Below are 20,973 nucleotides of genomic sequence, written 5' to 3'. Positions count from 1 at the left end.
AACTTCATATAAAACCCCCCGAAGATCAGAAATCCAAATCGTTCTCTAGCTAGCTAATTAAACCTAACAGCTGATGGGTGAAAAGGCTGCCAGCCATTTAAATCTAACAGCCCACCCAAATGTTATGTTTAAATGGCTGGCAGGCATTTCACCAATATATTTCACTCTCTTCTTCCAAGTCAAGAAGGAGGGAGAAGTAAAACTGATGGTTTAAGTGGCTGCCAGTCATTTAAACCTTACAACTGGCTTCCAGATCCAGCTAACACAGGCTAGGCATCTCGGCTTTGTTAGCTGAGCACTACAGTAATTATGTGATAAAGGATTTTTTTTTTCAAAATTCCTCTGTCAGGCTACCACCCCCCTGTGGAAAGAGGGTGTCCAGGCTGCCAGCAAGTCTGTGCCATGGATTATTCAACGTTATTCACTTTGAGTAGTTTCAGCTGCTTGAAATAGGGCTCCATCAAGCTACTCAATGGATAGTGTTTCCCTATATCCAGCAATACTTGTAGCCCCCTGTATAAAAAAGATTGATGAAAGCAATTAAACTAGGAAACTACCTACATACTAGATTGGAAAAAAAAACATGCTGATTTATGGTCTTGACAAATGTCGAAGAGAAGTTATTGCTATACCAAGTTACAACTGATTGTTGGTAATAACTTACTTGAGCGTAACAAGGACTCTTAGGCTTATATACTAGAAGATTTTGGAATAAAACTGTCTACAGACATAACCTTTATGAATTAAAAAAAGGAGTTGTGAAGTTGTATACATTAGATCAGCGGTCCCCAACCTTTCTCAGGTCAGGGACCGCCTCCAGGGTGAGGGGAGAGCCAACAGCCCGGGTGCTGCACAAATGTGCAAGCGCAGTTTCCGCACATGCGTGTTTTCGCCACCAGGGGGTGCTAACGCGCATGTGCGCCAACTGCGTGCATGCACATTTGCGTCGCCGGCATGTCGGAAGCTGCGCCTGCCTCTTCCCTTCCTTCTCGCTGTGGGCGGGGGGAGGCAGACGCTGCTGGCAGCCCGGTACCGTGGCCTTTGCGGCCTGGCACCGGGCCGCACACCGGGGGTTGATGACCCCCGCATTAGATGGTACTCATTGGTTAAAAAGCAAGAGCTGAATTGGGCCATATAGAGCTAATTAGAAACTTACAAAGTTTGAGAAAATATGGCCACCTCAAGGAGAAAAAATAGTTTATAGAATCAATTAAAGTGGACTATTTAATAGGGATGCTCTCTAAATTTAAAACTGATGTAATCTCAATCTTAAATAGCATTGATCACAAGTTAAAAGAAATGGAAAGTAAACTAAGTTTAATGGATGGAAAGCTATCAAAAATGGATATGGATTTAGGAGAGAAAAGAGGTAACTGACCTTAAAGCTATGGAAGTTACAACGGTTAAAAATGAATGAATAAATGAATAAATACATTTTATTTTAACAATAAAATATTGTTAAAGTTCATAGAAACTAACTGTGGAACAGGCATGTCTGGAAGTGTGAAAGAGAAGGGATTCTGAGATTCAGAAGAATTAAGGAGGAGGAAGCTGGAGATATTTAGCGTGAAATCAAGAAATTCTAAAATGAAAAATATTGTGAGAGGTGTTCTGGTGTTGTTGCTTGGGAAAAACACTAGAGTTGGCGTGTTAATGTTGCATTCTACAAAAAGGCTTGTTTATGAAGGAAAGAAGATACCTATTATGAAAGAAATCCCTCTTAGTATTCTAAAAAAGAAAGAATATGGCTTCATAATAGAAGCTCTGAAAAAGAATGGAATAACTTTTAAATGGGAAGAAATAGTAGTCTCCTCTATATGGAAGAAAAAATATAGATTGACAACTTAACAACAGGCAAGAGAATTTTGGCAGAAATTTGAAAGAGTCTTTTCCACCAAGGATAGGAAGAAAAGATAGAAGAGGAAAATCAAGAATTAAGAAGGTAAGATTTAAAAACTTGCTATTTTGTTACCTGGCTTAAATGTCATGAGTTATAAAATTAGTTAAATTATGTGATGAGTTATAAAATTTGGTCTTGCAACATTAATGGTTTAAACCAGGGGTAGTCAACGTGTGGTCCTCCAAATGTTCATAGACTACAATTCCCATAAGCCCCTGTGGAGGACCACAGGTTGACTACCCCTGATTTAAACATACCACATTAAATAAATTAAATAAATAAATAAATGGAGAAAAGTTTTTACTAAAGAACCAAAAGGTAGATGTAGCATGCTTGTTAGACACACATATTAGGAAAAATAATAACTTGTTAATAAATTGTTGGGTAATGAATGTATAGCTTCAAATAATGTTAAAAAGAATGGCATTGTAATGTTTATTAATCCATTATTATCTTCACAAAAATTTACTGAGGATGACAAAGGAAGATATTTATTGGTGGATATAAGCTGCCTAGGTAAGAAGACCATGCTGTTAGCAATATATACGCCAAATGAGAGAAAACAGAAATTTTATCATGATTTAACCAAAAGAATATCACCTTTGGAATATGAAAGTTGGTATTTAATGAGATATTTCAATGGGGTTGTAACTTTAGAACTAGATTTTAAAAATAAGTAAATTAGTTAAGAATCCAAAAGGAAAACTTCGCAAGTCTTTATTTGATATAATGGATGATTCGAATCTGCTTCATATATGGGGACTGAAAAATAGGACTTCAAAAGGTTGTACTTTTTATTATGATAGACATAAGTCATTTTCTAGAATTGACATGATGCAGGTTTCAAAAGATTTAGTATTGAAAACATTAAAAGTATATATTGAATCTAAAGTATTCTCAGATAATAATGCTGTATCAATGGTAATTAAGGACACAAACACTGAGAGGACAATGTGGAAAGTAAATGAAACAGCCTTTCACTCTCTTCTCAGTGTAAGGAACAGTAGAGAGGGAGTAAGACTGCCAAGATGTCCAGAAAAGCTGGCTATGACCAGGTATGACCATTAAGACCACTATGACCAGCCTGTTCTTTTCTTAGGTACCTGCCCAATAGGTTTGGAAGGATGCAAGCTAATGCTTCCTTCCAGCTGTTACCTGAGTACTCAGATGAGAGCACTGGGGGATGGGGGCTATTAGAGGAGACAGGTCCTTCATTTCCATTACTGGAATGATGTCCACAGTTCAGGGAGGCCAACCTCAAGCCTTACACTAGGAGACCTTGTTCATGAGAAGGATGACATATTGGGGAAGAGCAACAGGTAGCCAGTTAAATAACCAGAGGTGGCTCCCAAGGCACTGAGTATCACTGCTTTGGATTATCTGACCAGGATCTGGACACCTGGATTCCAAATCCCATACTGCTGCAAAGCTAACTGGGTAAATCTGGCAAACTCACTTTTCCAGTCCAGCTTATTTTAGAAGGTTACTGTGATAATATTAAAAGGGGAAAGGAGAACCAGGAACTCTTCCCTGACAGAAAAAATACATTTACAGCTTTATTTTAGCATCAAATGTTGCTAAAATGTTCCAAAAGTGAGTGCACTAATCTGCAATTTTTTGTGTTCAACTAACCCCATTCATTTTTAACACTATTATGCACTATATGAAAGACTTCTTGTGCCCTGATTTTCTTGAATTAGTAGAAAGGTGTTCCCCTGCTGGTCCAGGAAAACGTTCTTGGCATAACTTCACTGTGTACAAAACCACTTTCATACAGCTGCCAGGAAAGAAAAGGAGGTTATAGTCTTGGACCAGGTGTTTGTGGCACAGCAGCTGCCAAGTGTACACAGAAACCTCTTAGCCAAGATGAGATGGTAAGTGAACAATGAACAGAGTCACAAGGTGTTAGTGTCCATTCATCACAGACATGACTTCATAAAGAGCAATTATAAATGGAAGAGTTGCTGACAGTCAGCAGTCCTTGACAATTATTGTATGTGGTTGAGAACAATAGCAGACAAAGGGAGCTTTGATTAAACAGACAGAAGAAAACTCGCACCTATAGTAGGCTTATCACAAGTATGCTCACATTTTTAGGACTATACAAGTTAAGCACTCAGATCTCATTAATTTCCAAAGGAAGTACATCAAAGAAAGGAATAGCAGCACAAATTTAACTGGATTGTGAGCATAGTTCTTGAAACAGCGGGCCTGCACTGTCACAGTTTTGAAGTGAATTATGTTTAAAACTCTGATCTTACTGTAGAAAAACAAAGTAAAAAGTGGTGTATCATTCTCTACATAAGAACTACACTTCCTGTCCCTTGTGAGTATCCCATGACCCGCATCTTGAATTTATAAAGATCTTGCTTCTTTTCTCTACACTTTTTAATGTTTTAGCCTCTCTCTGACCTCAGAAGAATTCCCTCATCCTCTTCCAATACAAAATACAACATGTATTATTCAGCATTATTATTCAGCATCACAATGTCAAAAACCTATCACAGGGGATAGGTTTATCAACATCTAAAGTCTAAGAAACACTGTGGAATAGGTCCCTTCACTTCGCCTTCCATTAACACACTACCAATTTTCTCTTGTTGATCACAATAGATATTGGTTGCATTGATATTCCAACTTGGCAAACTATTTATTTTATATAATTTTATTATTTATTATTATATGAAGCATTTATAGAAAAGTAAAGGGAAAAAAGCGACCAGCTGATATGGTTTAACTTGGCAAACTATTAAACAGAATTAGAAAGTCTTTTGAAGCTGTTTGGTTTCCAAGTCTGTTTTTCAGGAAAACGATGTAAACAGCAATCACTGATAGATAGATTTATTGAAATATGGCTCCAGGCCAACTACAAAACACACACCATTGACAAAACTGTAATCCAGCAAAGATAAACAGCAATCAACCATCACTTTAAACCAAGGTGTCCCAACCAGTGTACTAAGGTAAACCAGTGTACCTTGAAAGGCCCTCAGATATACCATGGCATGAGGGATTCCAATATGGCAGCCACATGGTGCCAGCAGTCACTGCCATAGCAGTGGTGCTGCTTCTTCTGTGGCCAGAGTAAACTGGACCAGTGGGTCTTCTGTTGTCGAGGCTTTCTTGCGTGGAAGGAGGCATATTTTAATTTTATTATTATTACTAGATACAAAGCCCATTCCTAAGAATGGGCTTTGAAGCCCCCCCCGCCCCTGACATTCCTGCCCCCCCCCCCCGCCGATGCTGCGGCTTCCCCTGGGAAGGCGGTGGGCCTGCTCGGTGAGCCCAAGGGAAGCCATCCTCAGCCCCCCGTGCCGATGCCGCAGCTTCCCCTGGGCCCTCCGAGCAGGGCCGCCACCTCTGAGAGGCGGAAGGCCTGCTCAGCAAGCCCAGGGGAAGCCATCCCTGGCCCCCTTCCCCAGCAGCAAGCCCAGCGGCCGGACTGACTGCCTACTCACGGTGCTCGGTGCGGCTTCTGGCCAGAGCTCTGGCTTGTGCTGGTGAGGGACCTTCCGATTGGGCCCCCACCCAACTGGCTAGAATTGCTATCTGTCCTGGTGAGGGGCCCCTCACCCGGACCGGTCCCGCCCACTCTCCGCTGACTAAGGGCTTAGCCTTTTATGTAAACAGTTGAACACTGTTTACAGATTGTTTGCATATGGAGCATTGCAAGCAAAGTGTAGTGGGGTGAGGAGATAGAGGCTGTTTTTATGTTCATTTGCATATTTTAATTTTATTTTATATTTTTCTTTGTGTATAGGGTGTGGACAGCTGACCACTTCCATAGTACCTGAAACCTTGAAAAATATTTTAGAAATACTTCCATGGTCAAAAGGTTGAAAAGGGATGCCCTTATTATTCATGACAGGAAGTTCAGGAAAGAATCTGCTGTAATCTGCCCATGGCTCCAGAACTGAATTAAATATGATCAAATTTGGCCATGGTGCCAGAACTGAAATAATGAGTGGTTCCAAGTTTCAAGGACAAAGTTAAGACCAAACAATTTATCTATAAGTATGTCTTCTTCTTTTGTCCCTGAAAAAAATGCAGATGTTATTTGTAAATTACTGTTACTTCAGACAAGAAGGTCACTTATTGCACATTCTTTTGTCATCTTTCACTAGATAATACAGTTTCAAGGTAAAATGTGACCAAGCTACATGATCTTAAACTGCACTCAGACAAAAAAGAGTGCTAATGCCATAACATGATAATTTATAGTTCAGCTGTCTCTTGTTGGAACAGAAAACATAAGCATGTATTTCTATGGGAGCGATTATGGATTTTAACTATCAATATTGTTCTACAAATAAATTTTTCAAAATACTTCCCATCTCTTCTGTGGGAAGTAAAGTACAGCATTTATATATAGTATATTAAATAAAGCATTAGTTCATGGTTTATTGAAAGTCTTCTAGTCAGAAACATAACTGAGAATTTTTGTCAGCAGAACAGTTTCTAGTCATCTCTAGATCCTTTCACAAGCATTTATATTATAGCTTCAGAACAGATGAATATTTCAAAACAATTCATCATTAAAGTATAAAAATAGCACCTCATATATGTACTATAAACAATCTTCTTCCCAAGCTACTTACAGAGAAATTACTACAGGCACTCACAGGAAGTTAATTTATAAGAATGAGGAGTGAGAGAAATGGGTTTGTTGAGCCTTTTTCACTGCTGCAGCACACTGGTTTGACACTTTCAATGAGCTATCTACTACAACCCCAAGATCTTTCCCCCTTTCAGCCTCAGCAAATTCAGACCATCCACTGAATGGCTATAAAGCCCTTTCACCAATCAGTCCCACTGTGTCCTGTTTGGAAGTGCGGGGAGAACAAAACAAGACAGGTTAAATGATTCACAGCCATTCATAACTAACAGTAGATGGGCAGACCCACCCTGTTCTTTACATGGTCTTTACATTCTTTGGGAAGGTTGCATAGATGATGCTTTAGCACCATGAATGTTCTGGTGTTTATCTTTGCCTTTAATCTTATTTTCAATATATAAATATAATATAATGTGGTTAGTATGCTTATTTTGATTTATGTTTTGTAAAAAAATAGCCCCAATTTCATGTTCCATCAGAATAAATACTTGAACTCAAATATCGGAGGGCGGAATCAAACGTGTTTAGAATGTTATATACAAACAACTACAAAGATTTATGTGGAGATTGTTTTTATTTAAATACCATCTGTAAGACTTAAAGATAATGCAACATGCACTTTCTTTCCATTGCCTAAATTTTCAGGGGGAAACAAAGGTGCTGAAAACGGTTGAGTCACTAAGCACACACACCTCAAAGAACTGTAAATCTGGGTACACATCTGCTGTCTTACTCATCTATTTCAACAAAACATCTCTCTTCCACTGAAGTCACTAGAGCAGGCTTTCTCAAGCAGGGATTCATGAAACTCTGGGATTTCTTTATGACACTAGAAGGGTTTCCTAAATGGATGGGAGTTAATTAATTTTTTCAATATTTTTAAAATTTCTTAAATAAGGTGATATGACCATATATTGTCCTGTCTCTCTCCCCCCCCCCCACAATGATGGGCCTGGAGGGGGTGGGCAGTGGTAGGGCCCCAGATGGGCATATACACACCTATGCTTTCCAACTGTATTCTGCACATCCGTGCCTTTCTGGGGTTTCTCAAATATAAAAAAGTTGAGAAAGGCTGCACTAGAGGATGTCAACTTCAGTATTACTCTTGCATTATTTGATAGCTCCATATCAGATTGGTGACAAACCCTTAAGCATTTTGGCTGTATAGATAAAGTCAAAACCAAAGTATACATATTTCACTTCCAATGCAACATCTTTTACTCTTTGTCACACAATTTTTAGTTTAATTTAAATATGTTACTTTTTATTAACATGGTTAATATGAGGTCAAATTAGTCACAATTAATTATTTGATTGGACTGCTGGCTATCAAGTCAAGTCATAATCTGTACATGTCTAATCATACATTTCCCTCCTGTGGGAACATATCTCATTCCTGCTAAACAAGGATTTGCAGAATGTGTTTTGTACCTTTCACCTCTTGTTGAGCTAGTTGAGTCATGCAGATCTCTACAGAGGCTTTCAAGAGGAAGGAAGTTTAGTAGAAAGCATGCTTCTTGTGTTTTCTTTTGGGTAAGAGGAAATGAGGCTAAGGGAAGAATGATTTCCTGTGAGATGAGAAAAAGCTGACTGGGAATATGACGTACTCCCACTAACTCATCACCTTTCATCATAAATGAAATGGGCTATTTTGATAGCTTTTTGACAAACAACAGATTTGGACATCTGAAGCTCTTCTCTCTAGCCCTTCCTTACTATTTTAAAAAAAAAACAGTTAAGAGCGAAAACAATGTCTTGATAAACAGAATCAGGAACATGCAAGAAAGAAAGATAATTCAGGGGATGACCTACAGTTCAAAACACTAATTTGAAGACCACAAAAATCAAAGAGTTCACAGAGGGAGGTAATGGTTTAAATGATAAAAAGTACCCTGTTTGTGCTTCTGTACATGGGTTCCCATAGTTACAGCTTCTACATAAAAGGAAACTATTGGGCTTGTCTCTTTAAAGGGGGAAAAAATCTACCTCTTGGTATTTCAACCGCAATGCTCCAAGACAACTTGGCTCAAAATGAATGCTACTGTGGGTACACGAGTACAGGGACAAACAGTTTAAATCAGAGAGCAACTCACGGGAATTTCCTTCTTTTTGCAAAATATACAAATATACCAAGTAACAAATACATTTTCCACTGAGGGAATGGAAGGGAAAGAGAATCACACCTTTGACAGGGGAGTACCACTTTTGCCAAATATTTTTGGTAATTTTCACCTTTTCTCCCTAATCAGCAAAAGGCACATAGACTTGAGAACTTGAACAGGTGAGTGTAACATAACACATCTTATCAAAACACCCAAGCTACAATCAGTGCCTGAACTAGTTAGTGTTTGTGGGGTTTTTTAAATAAAATGAATATGATACGATGACTGAGATGCAAGGAAACAAAGTTCCTGCTCATTCGAGAGTTACAAATCTCTCGCTCTCGTGAAAAAACAAAATCTCTTAAAACTTAAGCATTATCAGCTTGGAATTAGTTTATGGTTTAATATTACCTAAGGGAACAAACGACTCTTACAACGATGCCAAAAGGAGTAAAAAGAAAAAAATTGTGCAAATACGTTTTCAGAGCTGGGTCACAAAGAGTAACTGTACCACTACTGCCATGCTCTACAGTCATGCATTAAAAGGCTAGATGCTGCCCTGATTCAACTTCCTTTGGAACTTGACAGAAAACTATCAAAGACTTCCTTTCATCCATAAGGAACTTCAGAACAAACGGCAACAGCTGAGAGAGATTAATGGATTTCAGCACAGTTTAGAGCTCCAGTAATGTAGGGTGAGAGCGCTCTTCGTAGCTTCTTCATTTTGTAAGTCTATGAAGCTCATTCAACGGCTGACAGAACATGAAAACTTTTCTGAAGAGGAACTGTGTTAAGTTTCCACTTGCAAAACAATGCCATCAATTGTGACACCTCAGAAATAAAAAGTTTTATAATGATGTGGGTATATCCTAGTCACTGCATGCTGTTGCCTGTTAAACTTTACAGCACAATAAACTAGTTTAAGATGCCATGCCATTTTTAAAAACACTACAAGGGGGAAGAAGAAGCCATGTTTAAAATCTGACTTGTAGAACCAAAATTACTCCAACTACATGTTGGACACCTGGTATTTGAGAATAAGGACTGTCATTCCAGTGTCTTCAGAAAAAAAGTGAAACCATTTGCGGCTCCAACAGCTACATCTTAAGGTTTGATGAAAGTTACATAGCAACATCAGTGAGAATGAAGTACATAATTAATCACTTAAGGGCCAGTTTAGATTCCATGCACCACACAAAGTGAATGTAAAATTGGCATAAATACATGGTATGGGGGGGGGATTTACATACCATATCCATATGATTGCAAAAGTCCTACAGTTTTTCTACACTGTGGGAACCCAAATGAACCTTGGAGTGACTCCCATTTGCTTCTTAATATTGAGATCTAGGCATGCTAATAATGTGTGGCTTATACATAGAAGAAATAAGTTTCCAGTGGGTTACACCAAATCTGGGCTTTTGTAAAAGTAGTTGTTACTATTGTCTACTGTAACAGCCCTTCCAAGTGTCCAGAATCTTACCTGAATGACACTCTCAGGTGACTCTGAATACAGCTTGCCTTAGATAAATGAAATTTGTTAGGAGAGATTCAAAAACACTTTGTACAATGTGCATAATTTTGCATATCTGTCATTATGGAGTTATTCCTGGAACAACTTTAGAGACTCTTTTCTTTCAGCAGTGGACACAAGACAAAACATAAATAGGGATACAAGACTGAGGGTGTGAGGAAAAAACAGCCTCCATCTAAACAGAATTCAAGTAAGATGACTATAGATCTGATCAGCTCAAATAAAAATTATACTGCATAGACCATCATTGTAGCATGGAAGAATTAGATAAACATTGTTGTAAAATACTTTAGAGAACATGAATCAAGATGAATGAGGGGGCAATAATACAATGTTGACTTTGGCCAAACAAACTTCTCCACAGGACAAATTGGCAGGGGAAGCAGAAGGAGGACAATGAAAAGTAATCCAATTCTTCCTTTACAACCAGGCAAGTTATTGTATTCAATTGTTTACTTCGACATGGACCAAACTAGAAATAAAAGCAAAGCCAAGAAACGGAACCTAAACAGCAACATTAGAGATTAAATAAATTTTGCCGAGAGTGCTAAAGAATCAGAAAACAAACTATTAACACAACCATCAACAACTAATCAAAATTTTTAAAGATGGACTATTGAAGAGACTCAGGCTTACAAAAAGCCATCCACAACTTAAAATGCCATGAAAAACAAAGTCTTCAGAAAAGATATAAACCCTGTTAAAACTTTCAAAAATGAGTAGGCTGAAATAACATATATGCCTCCTTATGTGCTTTTACTGGCTCCATCTCATGTTTACAGGCAGATTTTAACAGTCATACATTCAAAGGCTTTTTCAAATATTTGTAAACACTGATCTCTTTAGAAACATGGTTTCTAAAGCTGCACATACCCCATGAGGGAGTCTATCCTTTAGTGTTTTCATAACAATACAGTAAGAACAATATTGGCTTCACTTATTCTTAAAGTTTAAGGGTTGTGGATTCTACAGAGCCACAACTCAAAATGCCCTGACCAAAGTTCTAATCAGTCTCAGCTGTTGACTGGAAGATGGGTTTGTTCTGGAAAAAAGGAACTTTCTTACAGGCTTAACCCACAGGTGCAAAACTCAGACAGAATTGAGGGCCTGAAAGAGTTACATCAGCCTGTTATATCACCTGGCTTCACTACACCCCCCTAAAACCATTTAAGAACTTCTCTTCTTTGACCTTCTTACCCCGCTGGGATAGTAAATTTGTTTGATGTACCCACAGGCTTGAGTTTCAACCAAAAGAGAAAAGAGTTAAGATGCATTCCTCCCCGAGGAAACAGCTCAATAGATTTGGAGTTGGAGAACCAGCATGGGATAATGGTTAAGAACAGCAGACTCTAATCTGGAGAACCAGGTTTAATTCTCCACTCCTCCACTGCTGGGTGACCTTGGGCCAGTCACAGTTGTCTCAGAACTCTCTCAGCCCCACAGGGTGTCTGTTGTGGTAAGAAGAAAGGAAGGAACATGTAAGCCAGTTCAGGTGACAAGGAACCAACAAGATCTTCAAAGCTGTGGTTTGACAGAAGCCAAAAAAGTTCTCATTTCTGCATTCCATATGCATAAAAAAGCAGCTCATTTACATCTTCTTGCTCAGAAGAAATATTACAAGCATCTGGTTGCCCATAAAAAGAAAGAAGAATTAGCTTGCTTAATATCATCAGCAAACTTTATGCTAGATAAATTTAGGAGCTGGACATAGCAGGAAGACTTAATTGAAGAAGAGCAAGTGAGCTTCAGGGTAAGAAGAGCTACTATTGATCACTGGCTAATTTTACAGCATCTATTTAACCATTGTCAGGAGCCTGAGCATGACCCTGGCCTCCTCACTAGCAATGAAAGTCTAGGTCATGATTGCTGCCCACCAGGCCTTTTAACCATGTTCACCAGGCACAACAGGTAGGTAGGTAGGTAGGTAGGTAGGTAGGTAGGTAGTTGATTTCTATCCCGCCCTTCCGTATGGCTCAGGGCGGTTTACATACAACATGGGGGATACATGGAACACTACTGCATATCTGCTGCATATCGGTAGCAGCATACCTGTCGGCACCTGTCCTGTCCACTGTGATACATGAAACCGTCACCTCCAGACTAGACTACTGCAACTCGCTCTGTGCAGGGCTACTCTTGTATCTGATCCAGAAACTTAGTTAAAAATACAGCAGCCTAATTCCTTATTGGAACTGGGGGGAGGAAGCACATTTGACCAATGCTCTCTCAGCTGCACTGCCTGCAGATTGAAGACCAATTCAGATTTGAGATGTTGGTAATCAACTTTAATGTCTTAAACAGTCTGAAACCCTCACACCTCCTCCCTTATGCCCCTCAAAGAAACTCACAAAATCTGCTAAAGAGTCCCCAGAGAAGTAAAACTGGCCTCAACTTTTAAACAAGGATAGGTAGTCTTCCTCTGGCCTGGAAATAAGCCTGGTGGGACACTTCCATAATCGATCAGAGCCCTGTCGGACCTAACACAGTTCGACAGGGCCTGTAAGACGAAGCTGTTCATAGAATCGTAGAGTTGGAAGGGACCTCCAGAGTCATCTAGTCCAACCCACTGCACAATGCAGGAACTCACAAATACCTGTCCACCCACAGTAACCCCAATTTCATGCCCAAGTGATCCTCCCCCGGCTGCAAAAATCCCCAGAATGCAGCCTGGCCTGGAGGAAATTCCCACATTCCACAGTGTATATTATGGGGTATGAAAAAAAGGGCCACAAGAGATAAAACACTGGCACATCCCTTCCTGCCCACCCACCCACAATCTGCCAAAATTCATAAAATCAGCATTTCTGTCACATGGCTACCTATCCTTTGCTTAAAAACTTCTGAAGAAGGAGAACCTGCCACATCCCACGGAAGCTTGTTCCACTGAGGAACTACTCTAACTGTCAGGAATTTATTCTGTATGTTTAGGCAAAAATTATTTTGAATTAATTTCAACCCACTGGTTCTGGTCTGCCCCTCTGAGGCAACAGAAAACTATCCTGCTCCATCTTTTATATGACAGCCCTTCAAATATTTGAAGATGGTTATCATATCACTTTTTAATCATCTTCTCTCCAGGCTAAACAGACCATGTTCCCTCAATATTTCCTCATACAACTTGGTCTCCAACCCCCTCACCATCTTTGTAGCCCTTCTCTGGACACACTCCAGTTTCTCTACATCTTTGTTCAGTTGTGGTACCCAAAACTGACACAGTACTTCAAGTGAGGTCTTACCAGAGCAAAGTACAGTGGTAACATCACCTTGTGTGATCTGGACACTATACATCTTTTAATACAGCCCAGAATCTCATTTCTCTTTTTAGCCACCAAGTCACACTGCTGACTCATGTTCAGTGTACGGTCTACTAAGACCCCCAGATCCTTTTCACACATACTACTTTCAAGACAAAACTCACCCATCCTATAGTGATGCATTTGATTTTTCCTACCTAAATGAAGAATTTTACTAAAATTCATTTTAGCCTAGTTTTCTAGCCTGTCAAGATCATCCTGTCTTCTGCTGTGTTATTACCCCTCTCAGTTTAGTGTCATCTGCAAATTTAATTTCTATTCCTTTATCCAAATCATTTATAAATATGTTGAACAACATAGGGGCCAGGACAGATCCTAGAAGCACTCCACTCATCACTCCTCTCCAAGAAGATGATGAACCATTTATAAATACCCTTTGGGTGCAGTCTGTCAAGCAGTTCTTGATCAACAGTAATCAGATTCATAAAGCATTTTACCAGTTTGTCAATAAGAATTTCATGTGGAACCTTATCAAAGGCCTTACTGAAATCAAGGTAAACTATGTCCACAGTATTCCCCTGATCTAGCAGGGAAGTAACAATATCAAAAAAAGAGGGGTGCCCATCCCAGGGGGGAGGGGCGCCCATCCCAGGGGGAAGGGGGGACAGGGGGGCCCTCCTGCACCCAGCCACCTGCCTGCTAGCGCCCACTGTATTTACGCTATAACGGGCCTTAAACCTACTGTAGTTTTAAAATATATCCAAATGTTCAGCTTCACTGTATGCTGCCTTTACAGATTTGAAAGCAGTCTTTGTTTCCATCTCTAGGACCAAATTATGAGAAACATTAGAAGCAACACCAATACATAGTAGGTAAAGGTAAAGGTATCCCCTGTGCAAGCACTGGGTCATGTCTGACCCTTGGGGTGACGCCCTCTAGCGTTTTCATGACAGACTCAATACGGGATGGTTTGCCAGTGCCTTCCCCAGTCATTACCATTTACCCCCCAGCAAGCTGGGTACTCATTTTACCTACCTCGGAAGGATGGAAGACTGAGTCAACCTTGAGCCGGCTGTTGAGATTGAACTCCCAGCCTCATGGGCAGAACTTTCAGACTGCATATCTGCTGCCTTACCACTCTGCGCCACAAGAGGCTCTTAGTAGTAGGATTCATTATTTAATCCATGCTTTGCACCTTAATACCACCCTTAACATTAGATGCAGTAAAGACATCTTAAAATTTTATTAAAACTTCAAAGGTTGTATTCTGGCCCCACTGCTTTTCATTTTTTTAATTTAACAACATGGTCAGATGCTGTCACACACACACTAAGCTAATGGACTGTAAGACCTCCATGTCACTGTATGCAGATGATGCTGTGATTCTATCGTGGACTCCAGAGTTGGACTAAAAAAAACACGCTAAGGGTGCTTACCCTGTATTGTAATAAGGATCTTCTAGTAATAAATTACCAAAACAACTAAAATTATGGCGTTTGGTTGGAGAATTAAATGGCAACAAGATAGAGCATGTAGTCACTTTTAAGTATTTGAGGGTGGGGCTGCATGCCTCCAGATTGAGGAAAGCTCATTATGATTTCATAGCTGATGTTGGACATAAATCTGCCTATAATATAATTACATTTTGCAGACCAAAGGTGTCCCATATATTCCAGCTGTGCTCAAATTATTTAAAGCTAATAAACAGGCTCAACTTCTATATGGAACATCTACTGGAGTACCATCATCCTGCTTTGTATCTTTAAAGTGGGTACAATCAAAATTTTTGAGAACAAACCTTTAGTTACCCTGTTGTGTCTCAAATGCAAATTTGCCTTAGGAGACAGGCATGATAAAAGCTGAGGTTAGGGTGTGTCTTGTCTCCATTAATCTTTGGTTTATGCTCAATTTCAACCCACAAGAACTAACTCTTTTTAACCTTCGAGACAGTTACTACTCCAGATGCTTAAAGGCTATTAAGACCAAGTTGGTGTGCTTTGGCTTTCCCCGTCACTCTGTTTTAAAAATGGGGTATGAGCAAGCAAAGCTAGTCTTAAAGCAGAGGGCGACTGATATTAAGCAGCAGGAATATAGAGAGAGTACTCTAGGTATGTAGTTTCTCTGACTGTGTATCTCTCCCATTTTAGTCATAGGAAGGTTTCTCCTTAGCTATATGTCAAATACTCCTTAGCTAGATGTCAAATACTCCTTTCAGTGGTTTTAGAAGGGTGATACCAAAAGATCGCCAAGATAGACAGGCTATATAAGGAGAGATAGGAACTACGGAACATGTGCTTCTCCCTTGCCCTTTATATCAACAGCCCTGTTCCAAATTTTTACTTCCTCTCCTAGAAGGTACCCTAAGCAATCAGACTCACTGTATGCAAAATTGCTACTTATGGATGGAAAACCACAGGTATCAGCACTTACTGCAAAGTTTTGTGTGGCAATTTTTATAACTCACCAATTATTGGTGACAGTGTCTTTTTATGTTATTTTATTTACTATTCCATACTGAACATGTATCCCCCCCCCGCTAAATTTTATCTTATTCATGGGACTATATTACATTATATTATATTATATTTCGATGATATGATGGATTGAAATTTGTAAATATTTTTGTTGGTCTATGATGGTAATAATAAAGATTAATTGACAACCTTGAGTGACAAGCTGCTCCAAGGAATCTGATTGGATAGCATCAGCTAAATAAAGAGAAGACTTCTGAACTGGATGCTGAGAATTCAGTCCGATTTCAGCCCTAGCTGAAAATAGCTGAATGCTGACACATTCGAAAGTCAGCCCTAAGAGCATTTTAACAGAGACCAGAGAACTGGGCAAAACTGGCAAGAGTGAGTGGGTTGTTAGACAAAGACTCCCAAGAAAAGGGGATAGATCTTCTCGAGAGAGTAGAAATTTTCAAAATGCCTCAAGTAACAACATTTAAGTTAACTTAAAGTGGGCTCCTGATCCTTCCTTCAGGTTCCTGGACTGAGCACACAGCCAAAATATCATACTATGACAGGGTTCTTCAGCAAAGAAGAAAACACATTACACAGTCAGTAAAGGGAAAGAAAAACAAAGGGAAAATCTTGAGAGGGAAGTGGACAGGGCTGTCATATCTGGTCTTACCTAACTGCAACTGAACAGAACTGAAATACTTTTCCACACATTATATTCATTAAAATTCACAAATTATACATACCAGTGCTATTTCATACAAATAAGAACTATTATTTCATGGAAAGAGAACAACAAACCTATGATCAAGATTAAAATCAAATTATAATTAAAATTGTAATTTTTACATACTACACCATCATCTTGTAGGGAAAAAAAGAAATAAAACCTGGAGAGAAGTTTATAAGAAGCTGACCAGCAGTAAGTTTTGCCAAAGGAACAATTATTTCACTATGTTCCCCTACATCTGCTACGAAAAGATAAGAGACTTTAGGTATTTAAATCTCTTTTACACATGCAGTTTCAAGTTCATATTAACTGAACATATGACATACATTTTTAAATTTTGTGCCGTCATTATTTTTTAAATTCTCTATTCTCACCTTTTTTTTCACTCCTTAAGACTTGCTTATTTTTCCTACTTCACTTAATATTTAAATGAAAGAGTTCTTTCTGCTAGCTTGACTTACGCTCAAATTGCACCAAACCTTCAAAAACCTTAAATAAACATATCAACTGTACAAAAAGTTGTTTGTTTATAAATATTTTATTTTTAAAAAAATGAATGACTTAGACTTAACAGCAGTGAATGCAACAACCTCATGAAATGGATTTCTCTCCTATCTCTCTGCACAAGCTGCTTCTGAGGACTGAAGGACCCTCAGGAACAAAGAAGAAAGCAACTTGCTCTGCTCATGAAAGAACTCATGCAAAAAAGGGTGATTTTAGTCAATTTTCTACTGAACTGTAGACCTCACACACTGTAGGCACATCCATAATAAGCTTTAAGAAACTCATTGCCTTTTGGTGAACTATATTACCCCTACAGTAGTTACAGAAAGTCATTCATGTGGAATATGTTAAGGTAGGTTTTATGGTTATCACATGACATGCTCACAAATCCTTTAAACATCGAGTCAGTGTCAACCTATGGGAACCCTTCATGAGGATTTCAAGGGAAGAGACATTTAGAGGTAGTTTGCTATTCCATGCCTCTGTGTATTAAGTCTAGACTTCCTTGGTGATTTAACAAGGTTGATTGAGCTTAGCTTCCAATTTAAAAAGATTGGACTAGCCTGGTCCATCCATTAAAGGTAACCATAAGTTGGCAAAAACACCATTCCTCTGCAGCAATACATATTTAACTAAATACTAGTCTACTGATCTACCATTATTTGGTTCTTTGGTTCTCTTTAATGCTTAAAACTACTTCCCCATAAACCCTGAGGCCTGCTAGAGACCTCAGCTGCACAGCCAAATACACAAAAAGGTAAATAATTTAAGCAGGTAAAAATAGAAATTAAGTTCTGCCACCACTGCACCAACCAGCTCTGCATTTTTCAAAATGGCAACCACAAGGGAGGTTGGCAAAAGCATGTGCACGCAGTGGCAGTTAACTAATGAGGAACAGGGCCAGCTGCGAAGAGAGGAGGAGTGCTGGCATGTGGATTGGGAGGCAACTGGGCTGTCTTCTGTATGTTGCTCTGAGGGGAAAAGACCTCCCAGTCACAGAAGTGAATGGAAGAGAAAAGGGGTAAGGGGGCACTGATGATGTCACAGCATGTTTGAACAGTCACAGAACCAGGAGACAAAGTGTGTGTTGGATTGGGTGACAGTGACCTTCCTTTTCTCTTCTCCACCCTTTCTCAACCCTGAGGGGAAAGAGTTGGTTCTTATATGCCGCTTTTCTCTACCCGAAGGAGTCTCAAAGCAGTGTACAGTCGCCTTCCCTTTCCTCTCCCCACAACAGACACCCTGTGAGGTGGGTGAGGCTGAGAGAGGCCTGATATCACTGCTCAGTCAAAACAGCTTTATCAGCGCCGTGGAGAGCCCAAGGTCACCCAGCTGGCTGCATGTGGGGGAGTGCAGAATGGAAACTGGCTCGCCAGATTAGAACTCTGCACTTCTAACCACTACATCAAACTGGCTCTCCTAACCAGTACACCAAGAGGGATCACGATAAAAAGTACCCCCTGGAAGTTTCAGAAGCAGCCTCTCTGTCAGGCCTTAGACTCGTGGTTTCTGTGTCTTGTCCTGTGTGAAGTCTGTGTCTTTCTCTCTGTGTTGAAGTAAGCTGTGCCTCTGTAGCTGGGTGAAAATCCCTGTCTCCCGGCAGCCCTCTCTTTCTCCTGCCCCCACCAGTAAGTGTCCCCTGGGTCTTAAAGCCCAGTGAGTTCTGCAGTTGGTGTAAATATCTCCTGCTCTCTCGCTTTCTGTGTGCAGCTCAGCCTTGTGCCTCTGAAGCAGGGTGAGTGTGTCATGCTGTGGATCTCTGGGCACGGATCTCTGCCTCGAGGGGGGGGATTCTGGCAGCCCTGCCTATCTGGAAAGTCAGACAGCAGGGGCTGGGCGTGGCTTTCCAGGAGAGTACCCCCCCCCCCGTCTCCTGGGTCTGACAGGCCATCCTCGTCAGGCATGGGGCCATGTGCTCTCTATCGCTGCGCACCTCAGGCTGGAGCCTCTGAAGCAGGGGAAATGAATGGGCGTGAAAAGGGCCCCCCCTCGGCACCAAGCACACCTAGCGGGCTAGGAAGGGGGCAGGTGTGCTCTGGGAGCATGGGGAAGCTATCCCTGGGACTCCACCTCCCCCCCGAGAAGCAGCGGCCTGCTCTCCCGCCCCCCCCCTCCAGTCCCCAGCTTCAGTGCAGGGCTCGGAGCAGGCCCGCCGAATCTGTGATGCAGTAGAGGGGCCAATCGGGAGGCGCTTTGCGCCTCCCCATTGGCCCCTTCAAGTTTTTATCCTGGACTCTCCACGACCCTTTCTCCTCCCACCTACAGGTTTACAGATATCTCCAGTACCTGGCATTACATTCTATGGCATACATGGCCCAACCCAACAAAGTACCCATTTGTGTCAGATCTGACCTCGTAAAAAATTAGTTCACCACCCCTGCTCTAACAAGTGCAATTTACCATAGCTCAGCCATTATAATTGTTCTGTCTTTTACAAAACAGAATGATCTTTGGTTTCCAAGCAGTAGGCTTTCTTGAGTCGAAATGCTTCAGACAATGCTGAGCTAATAAAATGCAGCTGATGAATAAACCTGGCCTGATTATAAAATACCAAGTCTGTGTGATAACAGTGGATATTATCCTCTCAGAACTACCCTTTCCTTTTTAGATGTTTAAAATACTTCTTGGCAGGAAATAAATGAATGCCTTCAGCTAAAGCAAAACAACAGTTTAAATATATTTATATTTTTAAGTACATGTATATGTTAATTTCTCTCTGTTCTCGTACGAAGCTCCATAGTAAATCCCTCCGAGTCCATTACAACTGCTCTTTTACACTGTTGAATTTTGCCAACAAATCTGCTCAACATTTCTGCAGGTATTTCTACAGTTAGGCCTTTGGGTACATTTCCTTTCTAACCTAAAAGTGGCATGCATTTATTACATCTCAGACCAAAATGCAATCAGCATGTATACTACTGCCCAGAGATAGCTCTCCTAAACAAACGAAGAGTTCAGGGATGGGCAAATCATTTTTGTTTGGAAAAATTATTTTGGGGATAACAGTAACTTTCTGGACTTACCTCGGTAACATCCATGACTTTGATGGCTGCCAGTTGACCTGTCTTGACATGTCGACCCTATGGGGGGAGAAAAGGACAGTTAGCAATTCAGTTTTCCTTTTGAAAGGGAAAATGAGCAAGTTTGCATACACAAGCTTTCTTCATCTTTTCCTGCCTACTGCCTTGTCCAGCATTTTTGTTTTAAACATGCATAACTTCTGAAAGTTGAAAGATACTTTAAAATATTTAGGGTTACAAAAATTCAAAATATAGCTGAGGAGGAAAGAAAATTGATTACTGAAATATACAAGATTTTCTTAAAGCACAGGCAAACACCAATGTAAGTGATGAAGAACTGGAAAATGGCAAGGACTGGAATCAAATGTTTCAACAATTTCTTTTAAAATCAATTTCAAGAGGTTTACAAGAAAATGTATTTAAAATCGCTCAAAGATGGTACTTTGCACCAGTAAGGATAGATAGCCTGCATAATGAAAATAGAGAATAAAAACTGTTGGACAGATTGTGGTAAATAAAGATGTTTCTGCATACGTGGTGGTCCTGTCCAATAATAACCACATTTTGGAAATCAGTATTTACAGAGGTTTTTAAAATCACCCGGAAACAAACCTACTGCTGAATTGGCCCTGCTCGACATACATCTTAATGAAAACTCCCAATATAAACAAAAAACACTGGCTAATTATCTTTCGATCACAGCTAGATGAACAACACTATAGGGATCTCCTTAGAGCTGCTATGCAAAAATAAGGAATACAGTAACACCTAGGAAATTTACAAATAAAATAAGATTAATTCAGGGGAGAAAAAAGAAATATGACTTTATGATAATCTGCAATAGTTTTACAA

General features: G+C 40.0%; 1 protein-coding gene across 6 annotated transcripts in view; it reads right to left on the bottom strand.

The window, feature by feature from the left end:
* MAP4K4 (mitogen-activated protein kinase kinase kinase kinase 4) overlaps positions 1–20,973 on the bottom strand; it is a 181,608-nt gene that overhangs the window by 89,706 nt on the left and 70,929 nt on the right. For all 6 annotated transcript variants that reach the window (XM_077343544.1, XM_077343545.1, XM_077343546.1 and 3 more), the window contains exon 3: positions 20,125–20,181. In XM_077343544.1, the coding sequence (XP_077199659.1) occupies positions 20,125–20,181 (57 nt within the window). The remainder of the gene's footprint in view (positions 1–20,124; positions 20,182–20,973) is intronic.

Source organism: Paroedura picta, chromosome 6 (assembly GCF_049243985.1).
Source record: "Paroedura picta isolate Pp20150507F chromosome 6, Ppicta_v3.0, whole genome shotgun sequence".
NCBI classification, from domain to species: Eukaryota; Metazoa; Chordata; class Lepidosauria; order Squamata; family Gekkonidae; genus Paroedura; species Paroedura picta.
Note: the sequence above shows the minus strand (reverse complement) of the source record. Positions and strands in the feature narration are given on the sequence as shown.